At 38.7% G+C, this 27,813-nt stretch overlaps 1 protein-coding gene across 1 annotated transcript in view; it reads left to right on the forward strand.

Annotated features, from left to right (window-relative positions):
- Nucleotides 1–27,813, forward strand: part of MTUS2 (microtubule associated scaffold protein 2) — a gene marked incomplete at its 5' end in the record, with an annotated part of 203,925 nt that overhangs the window by 150,788 nt on the left and 25,324 nt on the right. Inside the window, one exon of the mRNA XM_083362432.1 lies at nucleotides 6,445–6,656. Within this exon, the coding sequence (XP_083218558.1) occupies nucleotides 6,445–6,656 (212 nt within the window). The remainder of the gene's footprint in view (nucleotides 1–6,444; nucleotides 6,657–27,813) is intronic.

Here is a 27,813-nt window from a genome sequence, read left to right on the forward strand (position 1 = left end):
CCTACTAAAACTTACTAAAAGCATCCATTAGGCAACATTTTTATGTTTGAATTGTTCTTATCTACTCTCTTATCTACTCTCAGTAAAAACAAGACCAGGAGCTGACTGTGGCTCAGACCATGAGCTTCTTGTTGCAAAGTTTAGGCTTAAATTAAAGAAAGTAGGGAAAAGTGCTAGGCCAGTCAGGTATGAATTAAATCATATCCCTGTTCAATATACAGTAGAGGTGACAAATAGATTTAAGGAATTAGATCTGATAGACAGAATGCCTGAAGAACTATGGACAGAGGTTCGCAACATTGTACAACAGGTAGCAACCAAAACCATCCCAAAGAAAAAGAAATGCAAGAAATCAAAATGGCTGTCTGAGGAAGCTTTGCAAATAGCTGAGGAAAGGAGGGAAGCGAAAGGCAAGGGAGAAAAAGAAAGATATGCCCAATTAAATGCAGAATTGCAAACAATAGCTAGAAAAGATAAGAATGCCTTCTTAAATGAACAATGCAAAGAAATAGAAGAAAACAATAGAATAGGGAGGACCAGAGATCTTTTCAAGAAAATTGGAGAGATGAAAGGAAAGTTTCATGCAAAAATGGGCATGATAAAGGACCAAAATGGCAGGGACCTAACAGAGGCAGAAGAGATTAAGAAGAGGTGGCAAAATTACACAGAAGAACTATACAAGAATGAGCTTAACGTCCCTGATAATCACAATGAGGTGGTCACTGACCTTGAGCCAGACATCCTAGAATGTGAAGTGAAGTGGGCCTTAGAAAAGCTGAGCAACAACAAAGCTAGTGGAGGTGACAGTATTCCAGCTGAGCTATTCAAAATCTTAAAAGACGATGCAGTAAAAGTGCTACACTCAATTTGCCAGCAAATTTGGAAAACTCAACAGTGGCCACAGGATTGGAAAAGATCAGTTTACATTCCAATTCCAAAGAAAGGCAGTGCCAAAGAATGTTCAAACTATCGCACCATTGCACTCATTTCTCATGCTAGTAAAGTTATGCTTAAAATTCTACAAGCTAGACTCCAGCAGTATGTGGATCGAGAACTACCAGAAGTACAGGCAGGATTTCGAAGAGGCAGAGGAACTAGAGATCAAATTGCTAACATACGCTGGATCATGGAGAAAGCTAGAGAGTTCCAGAAAAACATCTACTTCTGCTTCATTGACTATGCTAAAGCCTTTGATTGTGTGGATCATAACAAACTGTGGCAAGTCCTTAAATTGATGGGCATACCAGACCATCTTATTTGTCTCTTGAGAAACCTATATGCGGGCCAAGAAGCAACAGTGAGAACTGGATACGGAACCACTGATTGGTTCAAAATTGGGAAAGGAGTCCGGCAAGACTGCATACTGTCGCCTTGCCTATTTAACTTATATGCAGAGCACATCATGAGAAAGGCAGGGCTAGATGAATCAAAAGTTGGAATTAAGATTGCCGGAAGAAATATCAACAACCTAAGATATGCACATGATACCACTTTAATGGCAGAAAGTGAGGAGGAACTGAAGAGTCTCTTGTTGTGAGTGAAGAAGGAGAGTGCAAAACTTGGGTTGAAACTAAACATTAAGAAAACCAAGATCATGGCATCCGGCCCTCTCAATTCCTGGCAAATAGATAGGGAAGAAATGGAGGTAGTGACAGATTTTATTTTCCTGGGCTCCAAGATCACTGCAGATGGGGACTGTAGCCAAGAAATTAAAAGACGCTTGCTCCTTGGGAGGAAAGCCATGGCAAATCTAGACAGCACACTAAAAAGCAGAGACATCACCCTGTCAACAAAAGTGTGTATAATCAAGGCTATGGTCTTGCCAGTTGCAATGTATGGCAGTGAAAGCTGGACCATAAGAAAGGCTGAGCGCCAAAGAATCGAAGCCTTTGAACTATGGTGCTGGAGAAGACTCCTGCAAGTCCCTTGGACTGCAAGGCGATCAAACCGGTCAATCCTAGAGGAGATCAATCCTGACTGCTCTTTAGAAGGCCAGATCCTGAAGCTAAAACTCAAATACTTTGGCCACCTAATGAGAAGGAAGGACTCACTGGAGAAGAGCCTAATGCTGGGAAAGATTGAGGGCAAGAGAAGAAGGGGACGACAGAGAATGAGGTGGCTGGATGGAGTCATTGAAGCAGTAGGCGTGAGCTTAGATGGACTCCAGAAGATGGTAGAGGACAGGAAGGCCTGGAAGAACATTGTCCATAGGGTCGCAATGGGTCGGACACGACTTCGCAACTAACAACAACTCTCTGAAGTTTTCCTGTGGGACCCACAACTATGTAATCTTAGTCTAATGTAAATATCAATTTCAGAAAATGTCTTTGGACAGAATTTCCAGGCCTTCAGAGTGTTTTCTCACCTTCCCATTTCTAGATAAATTCACCTGAAGTGCTATTTGGCACCTGCAGTTCATCAAAATGAGGACCCAGATTGTTGGGGGCAATAAGCTGACTTTGTAATAATGCTGCTTGGGGGGGCGGAAGCCCTAATAAGCAGGCATATACATAGAATGAAGGCTATTGCTAAGCACATTGATTTGTGCTTTAGATTGTAACCCGCCCTGAGTCTTCGGAGAAGGGCAGGATATAAGTGGGATTAAAAAAAAAAGCCTGTGGAAAGTCATTGAGTCCCATGACACTGTCTTTGAACACTGACATCAGCTCTAGAAAACGTCTGTGAGCACTTCAGATTATTGTGAGGAGGAGAAAATAGCTACAGAACCTTTGATGTGGCCACCAGCATTCAGTTCCGCAATAATTATATTTTAGGCCTGTTAGGACTCAGGCTGCATATTATGACTTGTACATATGACTTAAAAAAAATAAAACTAAAGTATCTTGCTGTGTTAGTAGAAACAAGGACAGTGTATTCCTTGAAATGTGAAAATCTTGTGATATAATTTTATTATTGACAGTGGTGTGCAACATAAACTCATTTATTTGCAACCTCAGTGGTCTTCTGCATCACTGTAATGTTTGGAAAAATGACAACACAGATTCTTTCAGGAACAGATACATTTTCCCTCCTCATCTCTTTCTTCCCCCTCCCCCTTTTCTCTTCAGGTAAGTGTAACTGCCTGCCTATGCAATTACTCTTCTGCTAGGTTTTTTTCAAAGACAGTTGTTCTCTCTGTGAGAGGAAAATATGGAATGTGTTTGTTAGTCTCAGCACCACCTCCACCTCCACCCCATTCCCAATGGCTTGTGGCTCATGCCCCTCATACACTGAAAATTAATTTCTTTCCTAAGGAGCTTTTTAATTATGAAAGGTCCCTATGTAATTTAGAACACAGCTAGAGAACATTTTTGAGCCAGTGAGCACCTGGGAAATTTTGAGAACCTGGTGTGGACCTTCCCACAAAATGGCTTTTCATGAGGCAACTGGACTTTCCCTGGACCTTCACAAGTCCAGTTGAAAAAGCATCTTTGGGAGAACTATGACCTGGATGACTGAGAATCTCCATAGACATTCCCTTGTCTTTTTTCAGCCTGGGTAGATGGATATTCAAAGATTTTATCTTCTAAGGATACCCATACAGGGTCCAGAAGCCTTTTTAAAGCAGAAATAATGCGGCTTTGCCTTCTAGCATATTGGTTGCTATTTCATTTCTTTTACAGGTAGTCCTTGACTTACGATCACAATTAAGCCCAAAATTTCTGTTGTTGAGTGAGACTTTGTTAAGTGAGTTTTGCCCTATTTTACAGCCTTTCTTGCCATAGTTGTTAAGTGAATCACTGCAGTCAATAAGTTAGTAATCCAGTTCTTAAGTGAATCCAGCTTCCCCATTGACTTTGCTCATCAGATGGTCACAAAAGGTGAACACGACCTTGGGACACTCCAACGATCATGGTCATGGAAATGCTGCAACGGTCATGTGTGTGAAAAATGGTCATAAATCACTTTTTTCAGTGCCATTTTAACTTTGAGCGGCCACTTAATCAACTGTTGTAAGCCGAAGTATTACATTTTCAAAGTCTAAAATTTAGCAATTAACATCAGGGGGCTTAGACGCTTGCCAGATATATTGGTAATGGTAATTTTTAGATACACTAATACAAATCAACTTCACTTTCCTTTTATAACTAGGTATCACAAATCATCAAACTGATTATCTGGGCAGTAAAGTGATTTTTGTAATACAGTTTCACACAAAGCCTTTCAGGAAGATGCTGCAGAGTTATGTACAGTAGCATTTATCTGAATCGCCTCTGCAGGGTTTCATGCAAATAGCTAATTGTAGAGAGATAAGCTTGATGGTGTGATTTCTCCAGCCTATGGAAAGTCTTTGAAACAGCCTTTGATTTTTCTGGAAGAAAGACCAATTCTAAACCCCTACATCAGCTCTAGCACCAATATTTATATTCTTGATATGACAGATAAACACATTTTCAAAATGCCTGTATTCAAGTCTTCTATTGATTCCTTTCTGTGTTTACCCCTAATCTCTTTATTTCTGGTGTTCAGAAATGAGTTCCCTGACTTAGGTAATCGTGCTAGCACCGTCTGCACACAAGAAGAAAGCATCAACAGATTGGGGGAAACATCACGGTTTAGCAAAGTAAAGATAGAAAGATATTTAAAGCAAAAGCCTAGAGCTGAAACTGTGAAGCAGATAAATTAGGACTGAGCATGCTCAGTGGTAAATGGAACACTTGAACGACAGCAGGAGGGAGGGGAAATAGCGGGAAGGAATAGAGACATCCACACTGCAACAACATTGAATTCTGGTTGAACTTTTTTTTCAGGAATGCTAAATTCCCAGTGACACAACCAGCTTAAAAAACAGGGCACCTGTGGTGAAGGAACCTAGAAGGTTCCCTGATTAGCGGGATGTGTGAAATAAATCAGTATAAACAAAACTAAAGATAGCTGCTCCATTAGCATTTTAACTTCAATAGCTGCACTGCACTTTAATAAAACAGATTTCAATGTGATCTTTGTATCTACCCCTTTGCCTAGTTTGTTCTCATTTATCTCTGTCTCCTGATATTCATGGAGGAGAAAAAGAAGCTTTTTTTTTTTTGCAATGCAAACTGTGTATCTAAAATGTGAGTAAGAAGAGAGGCTCAAAGTGAGCAGCGTGGCTCAAGAGATTGTAAAGAAGCTTCTAGCGTGGATGTCTATGGAGATTCTCAGTCAACCAGGTCACGGTGGTCCCAAAGGTGCTTTATTTTTTCTTTTCAAAAGATAACTGGATTTTGTTTTTCCCTTGAAGACATTTCGCTTCTCATCCAAGAAGCTTCTTCAGTTCTGACTGAATGGTGGGGAACGGAAGGATTTCTTCCGTTCCCCACCACCATTCCTTCATTCCCACCAAATTCCATCGTATTTCCCCCATACACCTATTACCATGAAATCCTTCCATTCTCCCCCTCCACCACCATTCAGTCAGAACTGAAGAAGCTTCTTGGATGAGAAGCAAAACATCTTCAAAGAAAGAAAGAAAGAAAAGAAAAGAAAGTCCAGTTGCCTTTAAAAGGGGGGGCGCAAAAAGCACTCTTGGGACTTCTACTGTAGAGTTTTGTGTGACTGTTCTTATAGAAGCTTAATACACGAGTTATGAAAAAGATGGAAAACTGCACTTGAATCGTAGAAATTTGCAAGACTATGATGATGAGAGTTATCCAAATCTCAACATACGACCACAATTGACCCCAAAATTTATGTTGCTAAGCAAGATGGTTGCTAAGTCAGTTTTGTCCTATTTTACTACCTTTCTTGCCACAGTTGTTAAGTGAATCACTGCAGGTGATTAAGTTAGTAACACAGTTGTTAAGTGAATCTGGTTTCCCCATTGACTTTGCTTGTCAGAAGGTCGCAAAAGTTCATCACATGACCCCAGGACATTGCAACCGTCTTAAATACGAGTCAGTGGCCAAGCATTTCAATTTTGTTCATGTGACCGTGGGGATTCTGCAATGGTCATAAGTGTGAAAACCGGTCACAAGTCAGGTTTTTTTCAGTTCTATTGTCAGTTTGAACAGTCACTTAACGGACAGTTGTAAGTCGAGGATTACAAGTCCTTTGTCCAAGGCTGTTGCTACAGTATCTCTTTCTCTTTCTTGGCAAGTTTTGCAACAGCAGCATCAGAGACTGCTACCAATGCATGGGTAATAACTATTCCTTTATAATAAAAAAAAAAGTGCGAAGCATGTCAACACAAAACTCTTCTTCACAGTGATATTTTTCTTGTTTAAGAAAGAAAAATATCAGACAGAACAGCTTAACTATTGCACATTGAACAATTGCAGGTTTGCGGATGTTTATGTCCTTCAATAAAATTCATTATGTGAAAAGATGCTACCAGTCCCTTCTTAATTTGTGGCTGCCGTAAAAGATAGATTTATTTTCAGCTCAGCCACCTAGTGACTGTGAATAGCTACATTCTTACATGTAGAACAACATATTACAGTGTTGGATATTTATTGCTTCTTGCAGGACATCCTAAACAAAAGTCTTCTGTTCCAAGAAATGGATTTTCTGCAAAGCCAGATTTGCAGACACGAGAGCCTGAACGGCAGTTCATCCAGCAAATGAAGGACAGATGTGATGAACTAGTCAGAAAACTCAACTGTGTCCAAGAAGAACTTAAGAGAACCAGATGTGGCTTTGATGTCTTTGTTGTAACGACACAGTTTTTCTTTCAGAAGGTAAGTAGCAACAAATGGCTTCCCTACATTATCAGCCACTTTTTTGAGAAATCACAGGTATTTTGCTATGGCAAAGGCAGAAGAATGTAATATTAATGTGGTTTGGTCTACATCAGTGGTTATTAGGAGAGGTGAAAAGGTACGGAGAATCAGTTTAGAAGAAACAATTTTGAATGTGACAACAAGCCCTCTGTCATTAGTGTTTAGACCAGAATGTGTACATAATCCAGGGTATATTGGATGCATACCCAAAAAGTACAGATCTCAACAGAATTTCTCTGGAAACTAAAAAGACCACGACCGAAGTCCTCAGCAATGTCTTAATAGCTGTGTCTTTAATTTGTATTTCCATTAGCTGATATAACAATATTAGGATATCAGAATTGAGTATCATTGAAGATAGGCATCTACTAGCTGCCAAACCTTCCTTGTCCATGTGAAAATAATGTTAGTTGCAGAATATTCTATTCGTACATGGACATTCTAAATAATCCTGAACTTCATTTCTCTGGATACATACAAAACTGTGCTTATTTGGATGATAGGCACTTTCTTCTCAGTATTATATGAATGTGCACTGTTGTGCATATTCTCCATTAATCTAACAGTGTGTTTCAACCTTCTAACAAAAAAGAGAGTCAATGTTTAAAATGGTACTGAAAATACTGTTTAATATTATCCCAGAAGAAGTTTTTTAAATGAATTACTGTGGTGTGTATGTGTGTATTTTCTTTCTTTCTTTCTTTCTTTCTTTCTTTCTTTCTTTCTTTCTTTCTTTCTTTCTTTCTTTCTTTCTTTCTTTCCTTCCTTCCTTCCTTCCTTCCTCCTTCCTTCCTTCCTTCCTTCCTTCCTTTTTCTTTCTTTCTATCTTTCTCTTTCTCTCTTTCTCTCTCTCTCTCTCTCTCACACACACACACACATACACACACACAAACACACACATGCACACATAGAGGCACATACACACACACACACGCAACACACACACACATACACACAGAGAGACACACACACACACACACACCCCTCTATTGGGAGAGAATGGAAATGCAGAACTTTCTGAGTGCTCTGGCCTTGGTGCTGCACATGCTAGACATAACAGTAAGCAGAATTGCAAGAATTTCTAAACATTACAATATACTCATTTCGAGTGGCAGGAAATATTTTAATAAAAATATTATTTTGAGAATCAGTGAAGAAATATTGTGGCTGGTTGTCAAACAGCACACTTAAACTCATTGTGAAATCTATATGTTAGATGTGATAATACTGACATCTATTGGTAGTGGACTTAAATTACATGGAAGGTAAGCAAAGGATGCCTTTCTGGTACTCAATGAGTTTTTAACTTGTCCTTTTGACTGGGGTAAATTGGGCAATAATATTTAAGCTTTACAATGTTTTGTTGCAGTTATGATTGTTTTTATGGTTATTGATATATTAACATGAAGAAGGATCCTGCAGATATCAGTGCCACCACCTGTGAGGAAAGTAGTTATTAAGGATGATGGGTCAGGCAGAATTTACCTGGTTGGAGTAAGATATTTTGTGTTGTTTGTGTTTTTTTTAAAGTCTCATAATTATAATTTATAATTTTCTGTACATGTGTACCACGAGGTATTTTTTAATTCACATAATTATCCAGCACTTGCTTTCTAAAATTATAAGGGCCCCAGTATATTTTTTATATACAACTTATATTTTTAATGTCAGATACTCTGTTCCTTGTGTCATGATGCAGTATGCTGTGAATAATCACACTATTTAAATCACATTTAAATGTTGGATGGATACACACACACACACACACACACACATACATGTAAAGGTAAAGGCTCCCCCGCACATGCGTGCTAGTTGTTTCCAACTCTAGGGGCCGATGCTCATCTCCGTTTCAAAGCCGAAGAGCCAGCGCTTGTCCGAAGATGTCTCCGTGGTCATGTGGCCGGCATGACTAGATACCAAAGGCGCACGGAAAGCTGTTACCTTCCCACCGTAGTGGTCCCTATTTTTCTACTTCTATTTTTACGTGCTTTCGAACTGCTAGGTTGGCAGAAGCTGGGACGAGTAACAGGCACTCACTCTGTTACGCGGCAGTCGGGATTCGACCCGCCAAACTGCTGACCTTCGACCATCAACAGGCTGTAGTCACACAGTGACAGCTCATATTTGTGTAATTTTTTTGATTGCTAACAAAGAATTAAAGGGAGACTGATATAGCTATTTCAAACTTATTTCTTCTCATCAGTCAGCCACACCCTTCTGAGATTCTAACCTGGGCTGATTGCACATTAGGCAATTGTTCTAACCCTTAGGCCACAGGCTCTTTCTCGCTTTGTTAGCTGAGAAGCAAGGGAGATATGTGTTAAGTGTTTGTTAAGTATTTAGAATACCTTGCTAGGCCCCATATACTGTATATATATATATGCAGTAATGGTAGGAACTTTGTGAGGCAACATATGTGAGCTTAATCTGGTTCTACTGGATCACCAATTTGTGATAAGGGTCTCCGGAACACTGCTCTGCCTCTTTTCTCGACAATAGTTTCTTCCTAGAAAAGGAAGATTGGAGAATAGAACCGTGGCTACTCAAAATCCTTGGATCCAGAGATGATTTTAACAAACCTATGATGAGTTCTCATATTTACTGCAGTATTTTCGAGATTGCTTCACGCTCTCTTCTAGAATCTTTCCAACTATGGATGTCAGACTGATTAGTCAGAAACCACCTGGGTTAACATTTGCATTCTTCCTGCCGTTACCATTTCACCAGTTCTCCAGAATTTCTCAATGACTTTGCTAGTGTTTGTTTGTAGGGTACATTTGGTTGTTTCACTCCTCTGGATCCATTTTTAAAATTTAGCTTTAGGTTAGTTTTAATACCAGAAGACAGAACAAGAAAGGGCGGATGGAAACTAACCAAGGAGAGAACCAACCTAGAAATAAGAAGAAATTTCCTGACAGACCAATTAACTGGTGGAACAGCTTGCCTTCAGAAGTTGTGGATGCTCCCTCACTGCCGTTTTTTTTTTAAAAAAGAGATTGGACAGTTACTGTCCACTGCCCTGAAATGGTCTCCTGCTTCATCGGTGGGTTGGAGAAGACCTTCCAATTCTCTTTATTCTGTTATTCTTTTCCTATGTCTATTTGCAAGCTGCTCACAATCAACTGAGAGTCTGACAGGGTCCATGTTGATTTTAAATAAATAAATAATATAAAAAATATTCAGAACAGCAATCGGCAAGTTCCTTCAGTTCCCTGGGATGGAATTGATCTATCCCAGGCTCTAAAAATAAGTACTGTGCCTCTATCAGTCTCAAGCTTCGGTTGAGGCCCTTAAGTTTGCTCATCACGCTTAGTTAATGGAACTCGTATCTTCTTGTGGGGAAAGGTGCATCCAAAATAGGAGCGGAATTGCTGTGTATTTTCTTCATTACTTGTTATCATTTTCCCATCTTACTGAGCATCTGATATACTTAGCATTGCCTGTTTCTTTTGTTTTGAACATGCCTAAAAAGCATATTTTGATATTAATAACATTCTGTGCTTTGGCTGTCTTGACAAATGTCTTGGTGACGTACTGACAATAATTAATTCCATTATGCCTTCCTTACTTGACATTGTGACTGTTTTAAATGATTGACTGGACCTGGTACTGAAAGTACAACATGTTCTGGCTTAAGTTGCCCTTATTTATCAAAGTTATGTAACCACCCATCTCACAAGTGTAATTCTGCACAGGATGCAATAAAATGTTTGCTCAGAAAGAGGTGATTCACTGTAGGATGTTAGATTGCTAGGCAAGGAATGTTCTAGCCCAGTTTTGGCTGAAGGACCAATCCTGCTCTTTCCTGGGGAAGTTGGAAGTAATTCATAGCCTAATTAGTGCTTGTTGCTACTGCAGTAGCATTTTCCAAAAATATTTAGAGATTTCAACTGGTACAAAATATAATGTTATATGCTTGTTTGAAATATGCTACAAAGAACATATTCATCTTGACTTAAGTCCACTGGGCTGCAATTCATTTTCAAGATATTCCAAGGTTCTCACTTCGGCTATAAGGCCCAAATAAACATGCATAAACACCCAAGTTATTTGACTGAGTTTGTTTCTTGCACCACAGATAAATCCACGTGATATTATGAGAAGCATAATTACTTACTAGCTTATTTTCAAATTCAATTTATTCTACAGAGTAACAGACAGAATTGCTTAATTTAATTATGGGAGACGGGAATTGGAGGTTGCCTGCTTCAGAATTCTATTCCAGTCTGATATTATATTATATCTAGTCATGTTATACATGGCAGAGCAGCTGTCTGAAGGATGTATCGTACAAATATGCAAAGCCCTGGTAGAAAACTCACTTTGCTCCTGTGGATTCGGTTTCACTGTCAGCTTAAGATGCCTGTCTTCCAAAGCTAGTCAGTCAAGATGTTCCAGTGAGATGGCACCTGATGATTGGAATTCTCTCCGGTTATTTCATTTCAACTCATTCCACATTGCAGTAAAATGGTAATTCAGCTCTTCCTACTGCCTATGTTCTTTAGCCACAGATCTCAGTTTCAAAATGTAGGTGTTTATATTATATACATTTGTCCTTAATTGCTCCCAATAATGTATACAGCTACAAATATCTGTCCCCTTCACTTTTAGAGACATAGCTGGTCATTAAAGCAATCTTATTATGTATGCTGAGAGGGGATGAGTGCCCTCTAGCGGCTGTTTGTAAAAAATAAATTTCCTTTCCCACCTTTTTAGCCAGCTCACCTTTTTCAACCAGTTCTCACCCCAGAATAAATACTGGAGGAATATTTCCAACACCTCTAACCTTTTCAGTGTGTATGTTTTAGCTTCTTACTGTAGGTTGTCTTACGCTATTTTAAAGTACATTTTAATTAGGATTTTAATGTTGTTTTATTGTAAACCGCTATGAGATGCTTTGGCATAAAAGGCAAATATAAATATATCAAATAAATATTAATATAAATATATGAAATATTTATTTATTTGTTTAAATTTACATGCTGCCCATCTCCCTGATAAGGTGACTCTGGGTGATATAAATACATACATGTAACATACATCAAGTTTATTATTTATTGATGAAACGTTAAAATTTGAGCTATGTTCTTAGAGCCAAGAGACAATGCGCATCAGGAAGAATCCTGCTGGATGACGTCCCCAGAGTAGAAGAGACATCTCCCACTCAAAATGTGAACCTGTATAGCCCCAAGTCTAAAAAGGTCTTGCCGCAAAACAAATAGAATTGTGCTATTCAGTGGGGACATTCTAAAACAGCAGATACCAGCCAAGGGAGTTCAAGAAAAGCCTGCAGTCAGGGATACAAATGGCTGATTACAGCCAACAAGCCAATAGAATGAATGCAACAAATGTAAAGTTGAAATGCAAGGAAGGGGAAGTTGAAATGATGCAAGCAGCCAAAATATGCACGCCTGACTTAAGACAGGAAAAGAATTGGCATACAGGTAAAACTGGTCCTGAACCTCAGAAATCAAATCAACAGATCCTGTTTGCTTTACAATAAAAGGAATACATATTTTATTATACACTCAGAGTCTTTGTTTAAATGCATCTTGGGCCTTCCACTAAATCCACCTCTTCCTTCGTACTTTTAACTTTATATACTTCAGAGGGACCCTGGATTTTTGGGGATTCAGTACACCAAATCTCAAATGCCTTGAGATTTCTAGATCCACTAGCTCCAGCATGGTCTACAATACTGTATGTTGAATTAAACGAGTGGCCTTTGGGGGGAGGTAACTTTGTATGCTGTAGAGCAGGGGTGTCAAACTCAATTTCATTGAGGGCCGCATCAGCATTGCGGTTGCCCTCAGGGGGCCGGGTGGGTGTGGCCTGGGTGGGTGTGGCCTACTGGGTGGGTGTGGCTAGAGTGCGTATGGCCTACTGGGTGGGCGTGGCCAGCTCTACATCGTTCGCATCAAGGGTGCCTATGAGGGCCTGGGCAGGAGTGGGACAGATCTGTTCTGAACCAGCCCTCTTCTCGCACCACTAATCAAAAGAAGAGTCTGGAAAGCGTCCAAGACCAAAAGGCTTCTGCCAAGTTTTAATTACACTGTTACAAGAATACAAGAGCTTGACTTCTCAAACGGAAAAGTTGCTTTCAGCAACCAGCCCCTCCCCAAACACTTCTTTTATAGAGAGCTCAGGGCGTGGTCTCCCTGTGCCTCCTCCCGAGGAGTCCCATAGCCTTTCTTTGTTTGTCCCTGCTCGTCTGCCTCCTGCGTCGGGCGTCCTTGAACAGGGCCAGCTGTGGGTCATCATCCTCCGCACTCTCGGGCTCACACAGCTGAGAAGAGGTTCCCGGCTGAGGACTCTGCAAAGTCTCCAAATCATCATCAGCCGGTTCGTTTCCCTCCTCCCCCACATCTGAGTCCTCCGATACATCGGACCCGGCTGTCGGACCCACAGGCTGGCCCTGAGTCACAACAAGATCTGAGGGTCTCTGGCAGAAGGAGGGTCTCTGGGCCAGGGCCAAGGCAGTGGGGGCTGTTCCCTCACTGTTTCCAGGATGGCTTCACGGGCCGCATGAAACCACGTTGCGGGCCGGATCCGGCCCCCGGGCCTTGTGTTTGACACCCCTGCTGTAGAGTTATTTTTACCTATGGTTTTGATTCCTTCAGCACCAGTGATTATAGTAGCTCCCATTCATCCAGTCCCTGCTTCATTTGTCTTTTGGTTCAGTTATCTTCAATACCAGTCACCATTCAATTTTCTCTTCTGAATGTTTCACATTTCACAGTCTTAACCAATTTTTTCTGATGGAGGATGGGGAATATCAGTCAGACTGAGACAGTTTTGTCTTTAGATCAGCTATATATTTTTCTCTCTGGATCTGATGATGGGTAACCAGGAGGAAACTTCCACAAAGAAACCAATTTCAGGCTAGTGCGTTGGGTTTTCTGTCTACCCATCTTTTTAAAATTGTAAGTTATTGCTGCAGATCAACAAAGAAAAAATGGCAGAAAGTGCTTCTCTATAGACAACTGGATGAAAGATAGTTGAACAGATACATATAGCGCAGCACCTTGAAGTATTATTATTATTATTATTATTATTATTATTATTATTATTATTATTATTATTATTTATTAAATTTGTATACCGCCCTTCTCCCGAAGGACTCAGGGCAGTGAACAGGGCACATATAAATAGAGAATACAAAAATTAAAAGGAATTAAATAGTCACCAGGATAAAAACAATAACAGTATAAAACCCCATTAAAAACCCTAACATCCCCCATCAGGCCAGGCCAGCTTGTTCAAATAAATGGGTCTTCAGACCGCGTCGGAAGGAGCGAAGGTCCGGTGCCGTCCGGAGCTCGACCGGCAGCTGGTTCCATAAAGCCGGAGCGCCCACAGAGAAGGCCCTCCCTCTGGGGGCCACCAGCCGACATTCTCTGACCGGAGGCACCCTGAGGAGGCCCTCTCTGTGGGAGCGCACAGGGCGGAGGGAAGTTGACACCGGCAGCAGTATGGCTGATATGGTCTCCACACAGCACCATTGTATGTTTGATAGCAAAGCTGCTATGGTTTCATGATTTTGGTTCACGTAATATGGCCTTAGCTTTAAAACTTCTTAACAGCAAATTTCATTATGAGGGTGAAAGTTTATTATGAGGGTGAAATTTCATTATTTCATTAAAAGAAACTTTTTAATATTAATTAAATACCTACCTCATTTGGAAGTTTTTTTTTATTTCTAATGTGGTCACTTGAATAAAGTTTTGAGAGATGAAGTCCAGTAGGCATTATTTTGAATGCATTAATTAAAGTTTGCATAAAAGATTTCTATTGTGTAATTCATTAACAGCCTAGTTTTTTTCTTGGAAGTAAATTCTATTGAACTTTCATACGAGTTTTAGAAAAATGAGTATTTATGAGATTTAGAGACTACATTTCATTCCTCATATATTTCCACTTTCTGTTATGAAAGTAGCAATAACTTGAGGCTACCTGAATTCTAACTCTGTTCCATGACCAAAATTTCTAACAACTTCAGTGCCTCACTTTCACCTGGAGTCTATGGTTGCCCATGGACAGAAATATTTGTCTGATGTACTTTCAGCTATTGCAAAGCTTTTAGTGACTTTTAAAAACATTTCTGCCAATAACAAAATTCCACAGTTGCAGAGTGCAAAGAATGACATTATTTTAGATTGTTAATATTAGATAATGCCATTTGTTTTGTGCATATCAGCATTTTATTATGATTCCAGAACCCAAGGGAAACATAGTAATGGATTGGAAAGAGGAAACAGCAGGAAACACAGTCTATTTTATATTATGTCATTATACTAGTGGCTAATCAAGCAGCATGTAACTAAGAAACACAGACACTTAACTGAAAGAATCTGGGTATTAACCCTGAATAACCATGAATATTAGCATCCAATATTTACTATACGTATTGCAGAATAATACACAAACAATATAATTTTCCAGAGTTTTTCTAATCCAAGATGTGACAAGTCAACAGTGTGAAAATGAAAATGATTAGTACATTGTCACATTGTTTTCGTACAAGATAAGCATCCATCAAATGATGCTGCCTGACAGAGCTGTCCAGCTAATGAAAGAAGGGAAAGGGAAGGGAAGGGAGGAGAGGAGAGGAGAGGAGAGGAGAGGAGAGGAGAGGAGAGGAGAGGAGAGGAGAAGAGAAGAGAAGAGAAGAGAAGAGAAGAGAAGAGAAGAGAAGAGAAGAGAAGAGAAGAGAAGAGGATATTTGCTTACTATTATTGTTATAGGCTCCTTCTCTAATTCCTAAAGTGATATCAGCATTAGAGAGACAGAGGATTCTGGAGCCACAGAATGTCTATGTAATATTAATATCTTGTACACATACTGAAAGAAAGCCAACTAAAAGCAAATAGTTGTCTATAAAGAGACATCAGAGCCACTGGACCTGTTTCACTTATTTTCACATAAAACTATGAAAAGCTGCAACTCACTTTGTATTTTGTGAGCTAAATTCTGCTGATCTGTTAGCTGTCTGCCTCTTCCTATGTTGAAGTACTTAACTGCCTCGACATTTTGTTTTGCTCTTGCTCAAGGTGAAAAGTTTACTTCAGAAAGATTGGAGGGATATCTCAAGATGTGAAGAAAACGTCATTTTTTTAAAAGTTCATTTTATTGCCAGCATTATGATCATAAATCTTTCATAACTCTAAATTAGAATCTGAGGTCATATTATCCAACTGAAAGAATGGCCCTTGTAGTAGTGTCAGTTATGACATTTAATTTCTAAAGATTGTTCACATGGTCCATATTTCGATATCATATTTTAATATAATAGCTTTTCAGTCTAGAATTAAAAAAAAAAAGAACAAGGAAAAAAGTAGAGGTAACAATTGCAATTTAAAAGCAACATAGGATTTCTTGGCAATAGTAACAATAAAAACTTCAGAATTGTTAGTCATTTAGTTTCAAAAATTAAAGAAACCTAACACTGTCTTGTAACAAACTGAGGTGAGAAAAACGGGAGAGAAATGGATTTCATTACAATAAACAGACTACAGCGCATTTTATACCTTTTCAACTAAGATCACTCTGAAGAGGTTACTTTTAATCTATATGAAAGAGAAGTTTGAATAGTCCCCTCTTAGTAAGAAAACACTCTAGCCTCAACTATATCTGTCCAGCAGAGATGAAAGTGTGGAGGCTTCCTAAATTAGTCTCGTAAAATTACATTTTTATACTTTGCATTGATAATCCTCGAAATCAATAACACTTCTGCAAATTTTCAAACATCTGATCTCCCCAAAACATCAAACATCTTGTTTTTGGATTTTCAGCACATTTTCCTCACCCAGTGGCGTAGCGTGGGGGATGCAGGGGGGGCCGGCCGCACCGGGTGCAACATCTGGGGGGGGCATGCTCGCACTCGCAGCTCTCTGCCCCTGCCTGGCTCACTCACTCTCTCTCACTGCAGTGCTGGCTGTGTGAATCCGATCCGAGCTGCCAGGTCGCCGCCCACTGTGGAGGGGGGGGTGCCAGGCATGCAGTGCGGTTAGGGGGCGCAAATTACTTGCCTTGCCCCGGGTGCTGACAACCCACGCTACGCCACTGTCCTCACCCGCTATGGTTGTTTTGCAAAATTCATTATAAAATATGAACAATTAGCAAAGAAGTCAATCAAATTCTCAACCCAAAAGGAGATATAAAAACTTAGCAGGAAAAGGAATCATAAAAACAAAACAAAATACAACTCCTTTCCATCCTTCATAAACAGCGACCAGCTGAAACCAAATATGGTCTTCATCTTCAAGATGGTAGACCATGCACCATCAAACAGAAATCTGAGACATAGGAGCTGGTCAATTCTTGCCAACAACCTTCTGATAATGAAGTGAAGGCATGTTGCCTCTATTTCCAACCCCTAGAAAGCCTTTAAATCTTGTGAGTGTTGTAGGTAACACTTTTTTAGTAGAGTAAAGGTTGGTGCACAAAAGATGATGGCAAAATAATAGAAAGGATAGGTCAAGCATGTGGGATGCATGGGACCATAGGTGGGTTATGTCGGGAAGACTTCATTTTTCTTTGTTAGAAGACTTGATGTTGCCTTAATTTGTTTGTTTGTTTGTGTGTGTGTGCGTGTGAGTGAGTGAGTGAGTGAATTTCCCACCTCTGGTTGTGGTGTAATTTCCTAGTAACTGGGACGGAAAGTATCTCTGAGGGCCACAGGAAAAAAGGAAATAAGGAAAGGAAAGGAAAGGAAAGGAAAGGAAAGGAAAGGAAAGGAAAGGAAAGGAAAGGAAAGGAAAGGAAAGGAAAGGAAAGGAAAGGAAAGGAAAGGAAAGGAAAGGAAAGGAAAGGAAAAAGCAATTACATTGGACTACAGACTACAACTCTTGTGATTGACAACAATCCTATGATTATTTCATTTTCAAATGTCCTTGAACGATGTGGACTGTATAGGAGAAAAGGTGTTTGTGTTTTTGAATAAGCCAATGGAACAAGTGGCATCCAAGTAATGTATTTGTGTGTACAAAATACTCGCAGATTATTGAGTTCAATAGTTGCTTTTATGCATATGTGTGATCGGAAAACCAAAGCTGATTATGCATATTTCTGCTGCTTAAGGAAGGATTGACCCAGCTACAGCTGAGTCATTCAAGTGCCTGAGAATTATCCTGAGCAAAAAGGGGTTTTCTGGTTTACATACTGCTATACTGTAAATGCACATGGAATTCAATAAATAATAGTATAAGCCTTTACCCACTTCTTTGGAAATAAATTCCACTGCGTTCAATAGCACACACTTCACTTCCATAATCTGAATGAGTCAGTTCTATTGGGCATTTTAGAATATTCATACAGAAGTCATTATTTTTTTTAAATTATGTAATGTTATCTCCTTAAGGAGGAGGCTACAATTTACCCAACATACCCAAATCAGTTTTTCTAAAGCCTTTTATTCTAAAATGTGTGGACTAACTCACAGCATATTTCTAGTATGCCGGGAAGAAAATTTTCGGAGTTGAAGTCCACAGAGTTTAAAGTGGCTAAGGTTCAGAAACACTGACCTAAACTATCAAGTGTTTCAGGTCAGATCAAAAAAAAAAGATTTCTCAGTTCATTGCTAATATACCTTAAACCAGGAGTGGGAAAACTATTGCTCTAGAGTTGCCTGAGGCTCTCTAGCTAATTTCATGCTTCCCGTTCAAAACTATTCTGCAAGAGATCAGTTCAAATTTCAAGTGACAGCTTTTTCTCCTTTCCCTGCAGCCTGAGGAATGGGGGAAGGGAAAGAGGAAGGTGAAGAGAGAGAGAGAAAGAAAGAGAGAGGAGAGAAGAAAGAAAGAAAGAAAGAAAGAAAGAAAGAAAGAAAGAAAGAAAGAGAGTGAGAGAGAGAGAGAGAAAGAAAGAAAGAAAGAAAGAAAGAAAGAAAGAAAGAAAGAAAGAAAGAAAGAAAGAGAGTGAGAGAGAGAGAGAGAAAGAAAGAAAGAAAGAAAGAAAGAAAGAAAGAAAGAAAGAAAGAAAGAAAGAAAGAAAGAAGAAAGAAGAAAGAAAGAAAGAAAGGGTGTTTCACTTGTGTCTGGTTTTTTCTCTCTCACAAACCTTCAGGGCTACAGCCTATTTTTCATCACCTCTGTATTAAATTCAAACTCTTTACCAGATCATACTATTGATCTGTCATAGGAAATCAGAATTGTTTGTTTTTGAATAGCTTTTTTGGCATACTGGTCTTCAACTGATGTGATTGATTGGGTGTAGGACAACCCGCCACGGCCAACACACTCAGGACAACTCGTTGCAAGACAGCTCGCCACAGGACAACTTGTCATGGGACAATTCAATGCCGTATTGATCATTTCATTCAGTTACTTTTATCATTGATGATCATGTTTTTGTCAAAATTATTGTAATTTTTATATTTATGCATTGAATGTTTTTTTTATTATTATTGACCACAGTTCTATCAAAATTAATTTAACTTTTATATTTGTTAAAACTGTCACATGGTGCGTTGTCTCATGGCAAGTTGGCCTTGGCGAGTTTGGCCATGGTGAGATGACCCATTCCATGACTGAGGTGTTTTAAACAAATCTTGTCCTCCTAAACCAGCATAGCCTTTGGCCACAATGGCTGGCAATCACTGTAGTTGGGGTCAAGAACCACAGAAGCACACCAGACTGAGGAAAGTTACAAGGCTGGCAATCACTGTAGTTGGGGTCAAGAACCACAGAAGCACACCAGACTGAGGAAAGTTACTCAAAAGACTGAAGAGAAAATGATTATTGGTACAAATAAGGCTCTGTAAACTACAACTTTCTTATCAGTATCCAGCTTTGAGAATAGACACTCATTCTTCTTCACTCTTTGATATAAAATTCTCCTTGTGGGTTAAGGGTCATGTCTACACTAAGCCAACTATGAGTAAAGATAACACATTCTTTCTTAATTACAATTGGCCATATCAACAATCCTTGATTGTCACAAGAGATGACAGTAAACAAAATCTGGGAAGTTCAATATGCTGATAAGCCAGACATGGAGGATGCAGACCAGATTTTGATTTTTCAATAGATTCTTTAAGAAAACAATCACTATGAGAAACAAGGCTTCCTGCATATTTGCTATTTAAAGAAAGAATATAATAAGTAAAGCAGGTCTGAATTATGGAATAATTTGCATGTGGTGGGTTAAGTTATGAGAATCAATGGAGTCTGCAACAAATAATTTAGAAAAACACAAACCACATACCCCTTTTGGTTGATCAACTTATTCATGGCTAAATGTATAAGGGATACTTGTGGTGATTCTAGAGGTGATATTAAAAGATATAATCGTGATGTTAAAGTTCATGTGAACTATGTTTCATGCCATGCTGAAGACTGAGAATCCAATGATTTGCAACAAATGTTAGATAGATTGTATGATGCAACAGGAAGCATGAATATAAAAATTAATTCCCTAAGGGCAAGGAGAACTGACTCATGTAACCATGTGCTTGTACACTATACCTCAGAGAATGGTACTATAGAGCTTATTCGCATCATTTATATTTTGACTCTTTAATTTTCGGAATGGCAGTAAAGGTTTGCAGAGTTCTGTCTGTCATACATATCAAGATTAAGGGAAACACATCGGCTAAAGATAAAAACAGCAACAGAAGCTATCCAGCAGGAAATGGAGTAGGTTTCTTGGTTGGTACATTTAAGAATGCCAACTTTCTATCCTGTTGCCTCAGGAATTCATTACACCATCCATGCTGCAATGGAATATGATTAGACAAATTGTGATATTTTAAGTTTCAAGGGTATTGATGATTTATGTTACATACCTCCAGTAATAATATTCAGTTATTATGAAGTCTGATCAAAAGAAGAAAGAACAGAGAGAATGGCTTCCAGAGGTTGGTTCTGCTTTACTGTATTTGTTTTATTTATTTGTTCGTTTATTTAATCAACTTCTATGGCTGCCCATCTCAACAGGTGACCGGGTGACGAACAATATTAAAACAAAATATGAGCTGTGGAAATCAGAATTATGCAGAAAGCAATCTTAAGTAAGAAAGATAAGTTGAAGCTAATGGAAAAGCAGTATAGGAGAAGGACCAAGTCAATATGTTCATTAATAGCATGAGGGAATACAGTGAAAAAGAGGTATAGCCAATTCGATATTATGAAGAGTAATAAGCGGGGCTATAAAAGGACTTGGGTTCATCATACTTGTGAAAAACTACAGGGAGTCTATGAAAAAAAATGATACCATTAAAATACAGTCCTGAACATTTGCATGGTAATGGCAGATGATATGACGGCAAAGTCAATATTTTAAACTGCAGCTTTAATTATGGTGACATAACAATGGGTTTCGCAACCTTGTTGTAAGCTATAATGGTCTCAGTTATGTAGTTAACATAGTTATAAAAAATAAAACATGTCAAATTTTATAACTTAAAAAGAAAATGAAAATTTTAAAAAATTACAGTGGGGAGGATAATTGAGAAGGGATTCATGGGAGTGAATAATACGAGGTAGTTCGCTCGTTCCTATGAAGATTTTTTTTCTTGCTGCCCTCCTCCTATGAAACTTGGTTCTTTTCTAGGATGAAAATAATAAATTGCACAGATCTCCTCTACCACATAAGAAACTGCATTTTTCTTTTCTTTTTTAATATTTCTTATTGATTCTTTTATATGGATAAAATGCCCTCTTAAGTAACACCAGCTGCCTGCAATTAGTGCAGGTTCGCATCCCACCAGGCTCAAGGTTGACTCAGCCTTCCATCCTTCCGAGGTAGGTAAAATGAGGACCCAGATTGTTGGGGGCAATAAGCTGACTTTGTAATAATGCCGCTTGGGGCGGGGGGGCTGAAAGCCCTAATAAGCAGGCATATACATCGAATGAAGGCTATTGCTAAGCACATTTGATTTGTGCTTAGATTGTAAGCCGCCCTGAGTCTTCGGAGAAGGGCGGGATATACTGTAAAAGGGATTTTAAAAAAAAGTAACAGTAAAAGAAGTGAAGAAAAAAGATGAAAAAAGTTCAGAAAAGAAAAAAGAAAAAGATATTAGAAAAAAGAAGCAAATTCTAATCTTTCTTTACAGCAGTTACAAACAAGCTTATTTTTTTTCTCTTCCCCCCTTTAAAATTTGATACATGTTCCCCTTCTCCCCACATTCAACCCTTTTTAATTAACTAAATAAAAAATCACCCGACATTTTAAACCATTTTTATCCAAAAGTCCATACAAGTTTTTTAGTCTTTTGTGAAAGTCCTTATTACTTTTTACCTGGTTAAAGAATTCCATTTTATATTTTTTCCCTTATAGGAAAACTTTCTTTGGGCAGAATTACCTGGGTGTGGAAGAATTGTTAACTAACTTGCTCTTTTGTCATTTTCCTGACGAAGCGCACAGGTATATCTCTTGAAACATTTTTGTTTACCTTTTCATATTTTGCATTGGTCCTGTGCATCCTGCCTGCTTCTGAGCCCATGTTTTCCTCTCCCATTTCCTAGTTTCTGCTAGAGCTTCTCCTTAATGCCTCCCTCACGTGGCTCCAAAATTAATCTCGGTCTCAAAAAACTAATTTCTTCCTCACTTGGTTCCCATAATGCCACATCCAGGTCTTCATTTATTTCTCTAGTTGTTATTTCCCTCTTATTTTCTGGTATCTCCATTTCTCCTTGATTTGTTTAAATTTTCTAATCACTCGTATTGCAGATTCTTCCAATATTTATTCATTTTTCTCCTCCATATTTGCAAATCTTTCAGCCAGGGCTTCCTTAACAAATTCAGTCAGTGAAATTATCTCTGACTTAATAATATAAAATACTCAAGCATCATTTGTAACATCTTTCGTATAATCACTTTTCCTGATATTTGCTGTGTTAGTAATCTTTCCTCCTTTCTTTTGCTGCTTTCATGATAATAGCCTCTTCTCTCCCTTCCCCCCCTCCCTCTCCCTCCCCCTCTACCTTTCCCCCATTCTCTTGTCCAAAAAGGAAAATAGCCAAAATTGAGTCTTTCCTTTCTTTTTTACTTTTTTCTGAACTTTTTAGTCCCATTCAATCTATGCACTTTAATGAAAATCCCTTTCTTTTTGTGTAGAAAAATCCACAAATCATTTCTCTTGGAAAACCCAAAGTGTCTTTTTTCCCCACAGAAATACATGCTATTCATTTATTTCATTTAATTTGAAAGTGCATTAAAATAAATAAAATCCAAATTTGGCTAAACCTTTCATCCATTTTAAACTTTCATAGTCCAAACTTTTAGCAAGATTTTTTTGCTGTAGATTATTATTATTGAACCCTTGTATCTATTTCTTTCCATTTCTCTTTATTCATATCCTGGGTCATAGGGACACTCACCAGGAGGTCTAGTTACTCTGCTGCTCTGAAGATCTCTATAGCTTTTAAATAGTTATAATCCAAATGTGCAGAGTTTGGACAGACTCAGTATACTTTACAGGCCCTGAAGCTGTGAGCTTATTCTTTCTTCTAGAAAGATTAAATAGATACTAGTGCTTTTACTCATGCCTACAGGTTTGCTCATGAGGAACTGCCTTCCAAAGCAAGCATGGGAAAACTCTTCAACTTCTCCTTGTCTGGAGAAACTCTAATGGTCTGGGCAAGACTTCTTGTCACATTTCTCTGCTTCAGCATTGTGTCTGCTCTTTATGCATCAGTCTGCCATTTTCCTCAACCCGGAATGCTTAAGTTCTATTTTTTTTCAATTATTTGGGTACTTCACCATTTTGGTAATACTCCTCTTTACCACATAGTTTACTGACTGGATTTGTGCTCTTAAACTGTCCCTATTGCATTCAATAACCTTGTTATGGCAGTGTAAATCTGGGAATAGAAAGCAAGAGAGTTGTTTCTGCAATTATTTGCTCATTTCTTTACTTTTTTTACCCACTCTAATTGAAGTTCAGATTGGGCATGGGTGAATCTGTTATAGTATTATTTTTATAGTTCATTTTCAGACACCATGATGGTGATGAGGAAGATAATGGTGATGGTGATGATGAGGAAGATGATGATGATATCATTAATCCACCCTTCTCATAGTGAAAGTATGTATTCAAAGGGATGGAGAGGGGAAATTACCAAAGCTGAGAGATCAACATTCAGCTATCTTTTCTTTGGATAAGACCCAAAGGACTTCCTTGTTCTTACATAAGTAAGGAATAATTGACAGGTAATAAGTATGCTTTGCCATCACTTCATAGCCTACCAACATCCTTAATAATTTGGGATGGAACATCCCTTGGGAATGATGATATATCATAAATAGCATTGTAATTCTAATTATTGATCTATTGTACTACTTCTATTTTAAGAGAAGCACAGAGGTGTCAGTAAAATTATAATAAAGTCAGAGTTTGAGAACATATTCTTAAGGCCAAGAAAGCAGAACTATCTGCCATCTTTCTTTGTCTTCTACTGGAAGTTCACTAAATTTAATATTGATCTGGATTTCAAATTTTTACTTTCATAATGATCATCTCTTCTATATCTTCCTGATTTTCATCTGTCAGACTTCTTTGCCTCTCAATCATTAATCTTTCAGCCTCCAATTTTGATTGCAGCTGTCATTGAATCTTGCCATTATAATAAAATAAGTACTATATAAGCTAAATAAATATGGGACTTTGTGATTCTTTATGTCATTCCTTTCCATATACTGAACTACTCTATTTCTTCTAATATAGCTTTTATGGTAGCTTTGTATTCAAAAGGATAATCTGTATCCTTAATAAAGTCCATATTTTGGAATGATTTACATAGTCAAAGATCTGCTTGAGAATCTCTGTAGACATTTTGCTTGCATGAGAAATTTATAGAATAATTCATTCTCCTGGATATTTTTATGCATTTCCTTTCATTAGTATAAGTATACACACAATCAATTGTTAGGTAAAATTGTCTTGTTCCATATTTCTTGATCTACAAATACTGCCTGCAAATTTCCCTGTGATGTCTCTGATTATCTTAAAAAGACATCTCCTTTTCTTTGCTTTGTTAATTTTCTCTATTTCATAACATTCTGATTGAGATATCTTTTTTATTTTTATTCTTTCTTGCTTAATATTGAAAGCCACCATGCATCTTTCTTTTTAACTATCCTTGGGTATCATAATAGTTTGTGCTGTAGGCCACTTAAACTATTCCTTTAGAAAATTTGAGATTTTTTTTCCTGCTTCAGTTTTTAGGATTTCTCTCAATTCTTCCTACTTCCTCAAGATCTTTCACTATATTTTACTTCCTAATCCTTTATGTGACTCTTATGTTTTGACTGTAGGTTCTCCAAGTCATATCTCACTGGCATAACTTTCTCTTTAATTTGATTTTAATTTTAATTCACATATTTGACACAATAATTCATTGTCAATTTCAAAGTCTTTATTTGGAAATGCCTTAAATGACTTGCCTGTAATTCCACATCTTCTGTTTCCTATTTTACAATCTATTTGATTCAAATAGTATCCACCCACTGATGCCCTTGTATACTGTAGAATCTATATCTTGCTCGGCAATAAATATTTCTCTTTACAAAATTGAATTATTTTCTCTTTTATATTATTGTATTTACTGAGTCCAATTTTATGAATGAGATTCTCTAATTTTTCTAACATTTCAGTCAGCTGTTAGTACTATTACATCCTTTTTTGATTTTGCTTCTAGGATATCTTACAATGTGTCGTTGAATTCTTCCTCCATGTTATATGCATGTTACAAACATTTGTATAACACTGATTTTCCCTGGATAACTACGAATGTCAATAGATACATTCATTATTTATTCATGCAACAGCTGCCACTCCATTCCTTTGTTTGGACTTTGATTGGACTTCTTAATTAATTAATTATTACTGATTTGCATACATAGCTTTTGTATGATCACTGCCTTCTTCTCTTTATATTTTAGAGTTCCTTCTCCTAAGGTTGGCTTTCCTCATGCTTGCAGAGCTTCACTTGCTGCCATCTCCATTGTAGATTGCTTTTAGTTTCACACTTTTGATTTTACCAGTAAGGTAAAATCTGCCAAGAAGACATGCTTATAACAATGCCATACCCTATGGAGCCACTGAGTCCTTCTATTTTGTCAAAGTGGTAATCCTTTTTGCCACCAAAACTGAAGCATATCCCAACTTTGGCAACTGTGGACTTTAGCTTCTGGAATTGCTCAGCCAACCCACTGGTTAGAGAATTCTGGGAGTTGAAGTCCATGCATCTTAAAGTTGATAAGGCTGAGAAAACTGATATAGATAATGAGGGAGTAAGGTAACTAAAAACAATTTTCCAGAAATAGCAGTCCTATTGAAATGATTGGCCATTGACCAATGATTACTATTTGAATCTCAGGGTTGTCAAACTCAATTTCATTGAGGGCCGAATCAGCATTGCGGTTGCCCTCAGGGGGCCGGGTGGGTATGGCCTGGGTGGGCGTGGCCTACTGGGTGGGCATGGCTAGAGTGCGTATGGCCTACTGGGTGGGCATGGCCAGCTCTACATCGTTGGCATCAAGGGTGCCTATGGGGGCCTGGGCAGGAGTCGGACAGATCTGAGGGTCTCTGGCAGAAGGAGGGTCTCTGGGCCAGGGCCAAGGCAGTGGGGGCCGTTCCCTCACTGTTTCCAGGATGGCTTCGCGGGCCGCATGAAACCACTTCGCGGGCCAGATCCGGCCCCCAGGCCTTGTGTTTGACATGTCTGAAATAGATTATAAAATAGAAAACAAAAGATGGGGAATTACAGTTGACTCATTTAAAGCATTTCCAAAAAACACTGGAACTGACAATTATTGTGTTGAATATGCAGATTAAAATTAAAATCAAATTAAAGAGAATAGTTATGCCAGTGAGACATGACTTGGAGAACGTACAGTTAAAACACAAAAAATGGATTTATGTAGACATGAGAATGCATGCTCACTCTCTCAGCACCACTGTCATTGCCCTATGTCACTTGCTAATGAGAAATCTCTTCTTGCCTATCAACTGTAGTAACCATAGAACACGGGTGTCAAACTCGCAGCATCACATGACGTGTTGCGATGTATCACGACTTTCTTTGCATTGCCAGAGCTGGGGGTGGGCGAGGCCTCCGTATGATGTAACCGGCCCGTTGGCCGGCAGTTTGACACCCCTGCCATAGAATATGTAACTAGTTTCACTTGAGAATAATGCAAGATGTTTCTAATGAAGAAACATGCATTTGTTTGGTCATGGTAGAAAGATAATTAACATGTTTGAAATTCTTGAATGGTTCAGAAAATTAATCTATCTGAAGCCACTTTATACAAGTGATTACTATTTTGTTTTACTCTGTAGTGTCCCTTTTGGCATTAGATTTCAAGGGGCTCTATCAGGGATCTCCCCCAGAAGTTTGTCTGAAATGATATAGGGTTTCCTGCTTGAGCAGAGGGTTGGACTACAAGACCTCCAAGGTCCCTTCCAACTCTTGTTATTCTGTTCGGTTAATGGCAAGTTCAGCTTGTGAATTCTGTTGCTTGAAATACATGCACTCTTACAACTTACACAATCTGCTGTCTGTGCATGCTTTCTCCGCTGCTTATATATCCTCTTTTAATATTTTGTGTTGCATCCACATCCATTTACACAGCTATCTATATTCTACCTTTGCAGGCAACTGGGGATACGATGAGTTGCACAGTGATGGCAAAGATGCTGGGTTGGGCATACTGTGTTGACTATTTGGCTTTTCAGGGAGGAGCCTCTGGGTGCTTTCAGAGAATGACTGCTCATATATTATGTTGGTTTCTTTCTATTGATCCGCCTTGTTCTGTGGGAAGGCATCCAGTAGCACATTGTCCCTCCTCCGCTCTGCCTCTCCTCTGACAGAATCTAGAACAGCTTTGCTTTGCCCCACCTCCTTTTCATCCTCCAGCGTGCCTGAAGTTAAATGAGCAGAGAACCCGGTAGCTACAGAGGAATCACAGAAACCACTTGGTGTCAGTGACCAGCAGTCCATCTTTTCCTTTCCGGGTTTTTTTTAAACAAACAAACAAACACATTCCTGGGGTTTAGGAATTAAACAGTCTGAATGAAGCTGGTTGTTTTTTCAGCCAGCCTGCCAGAATGGGCCAGTGCTGCTGCAAGCTTTATTACTGCCTCCAATGCCTGGACAAAACGGTACTT

Source organism: Vipera ursinii (assembly GCF_947247035.1).
Source record: "Vipera ursinii genome assembly, chromosome: 4".
Taxonomy (NCBI): domain Eukaryota; kingdom Metazoa; phylum Chordata; class Lepidosauria; order Squamata; family Viperidae; genus Vipera; species Vipera ursinii.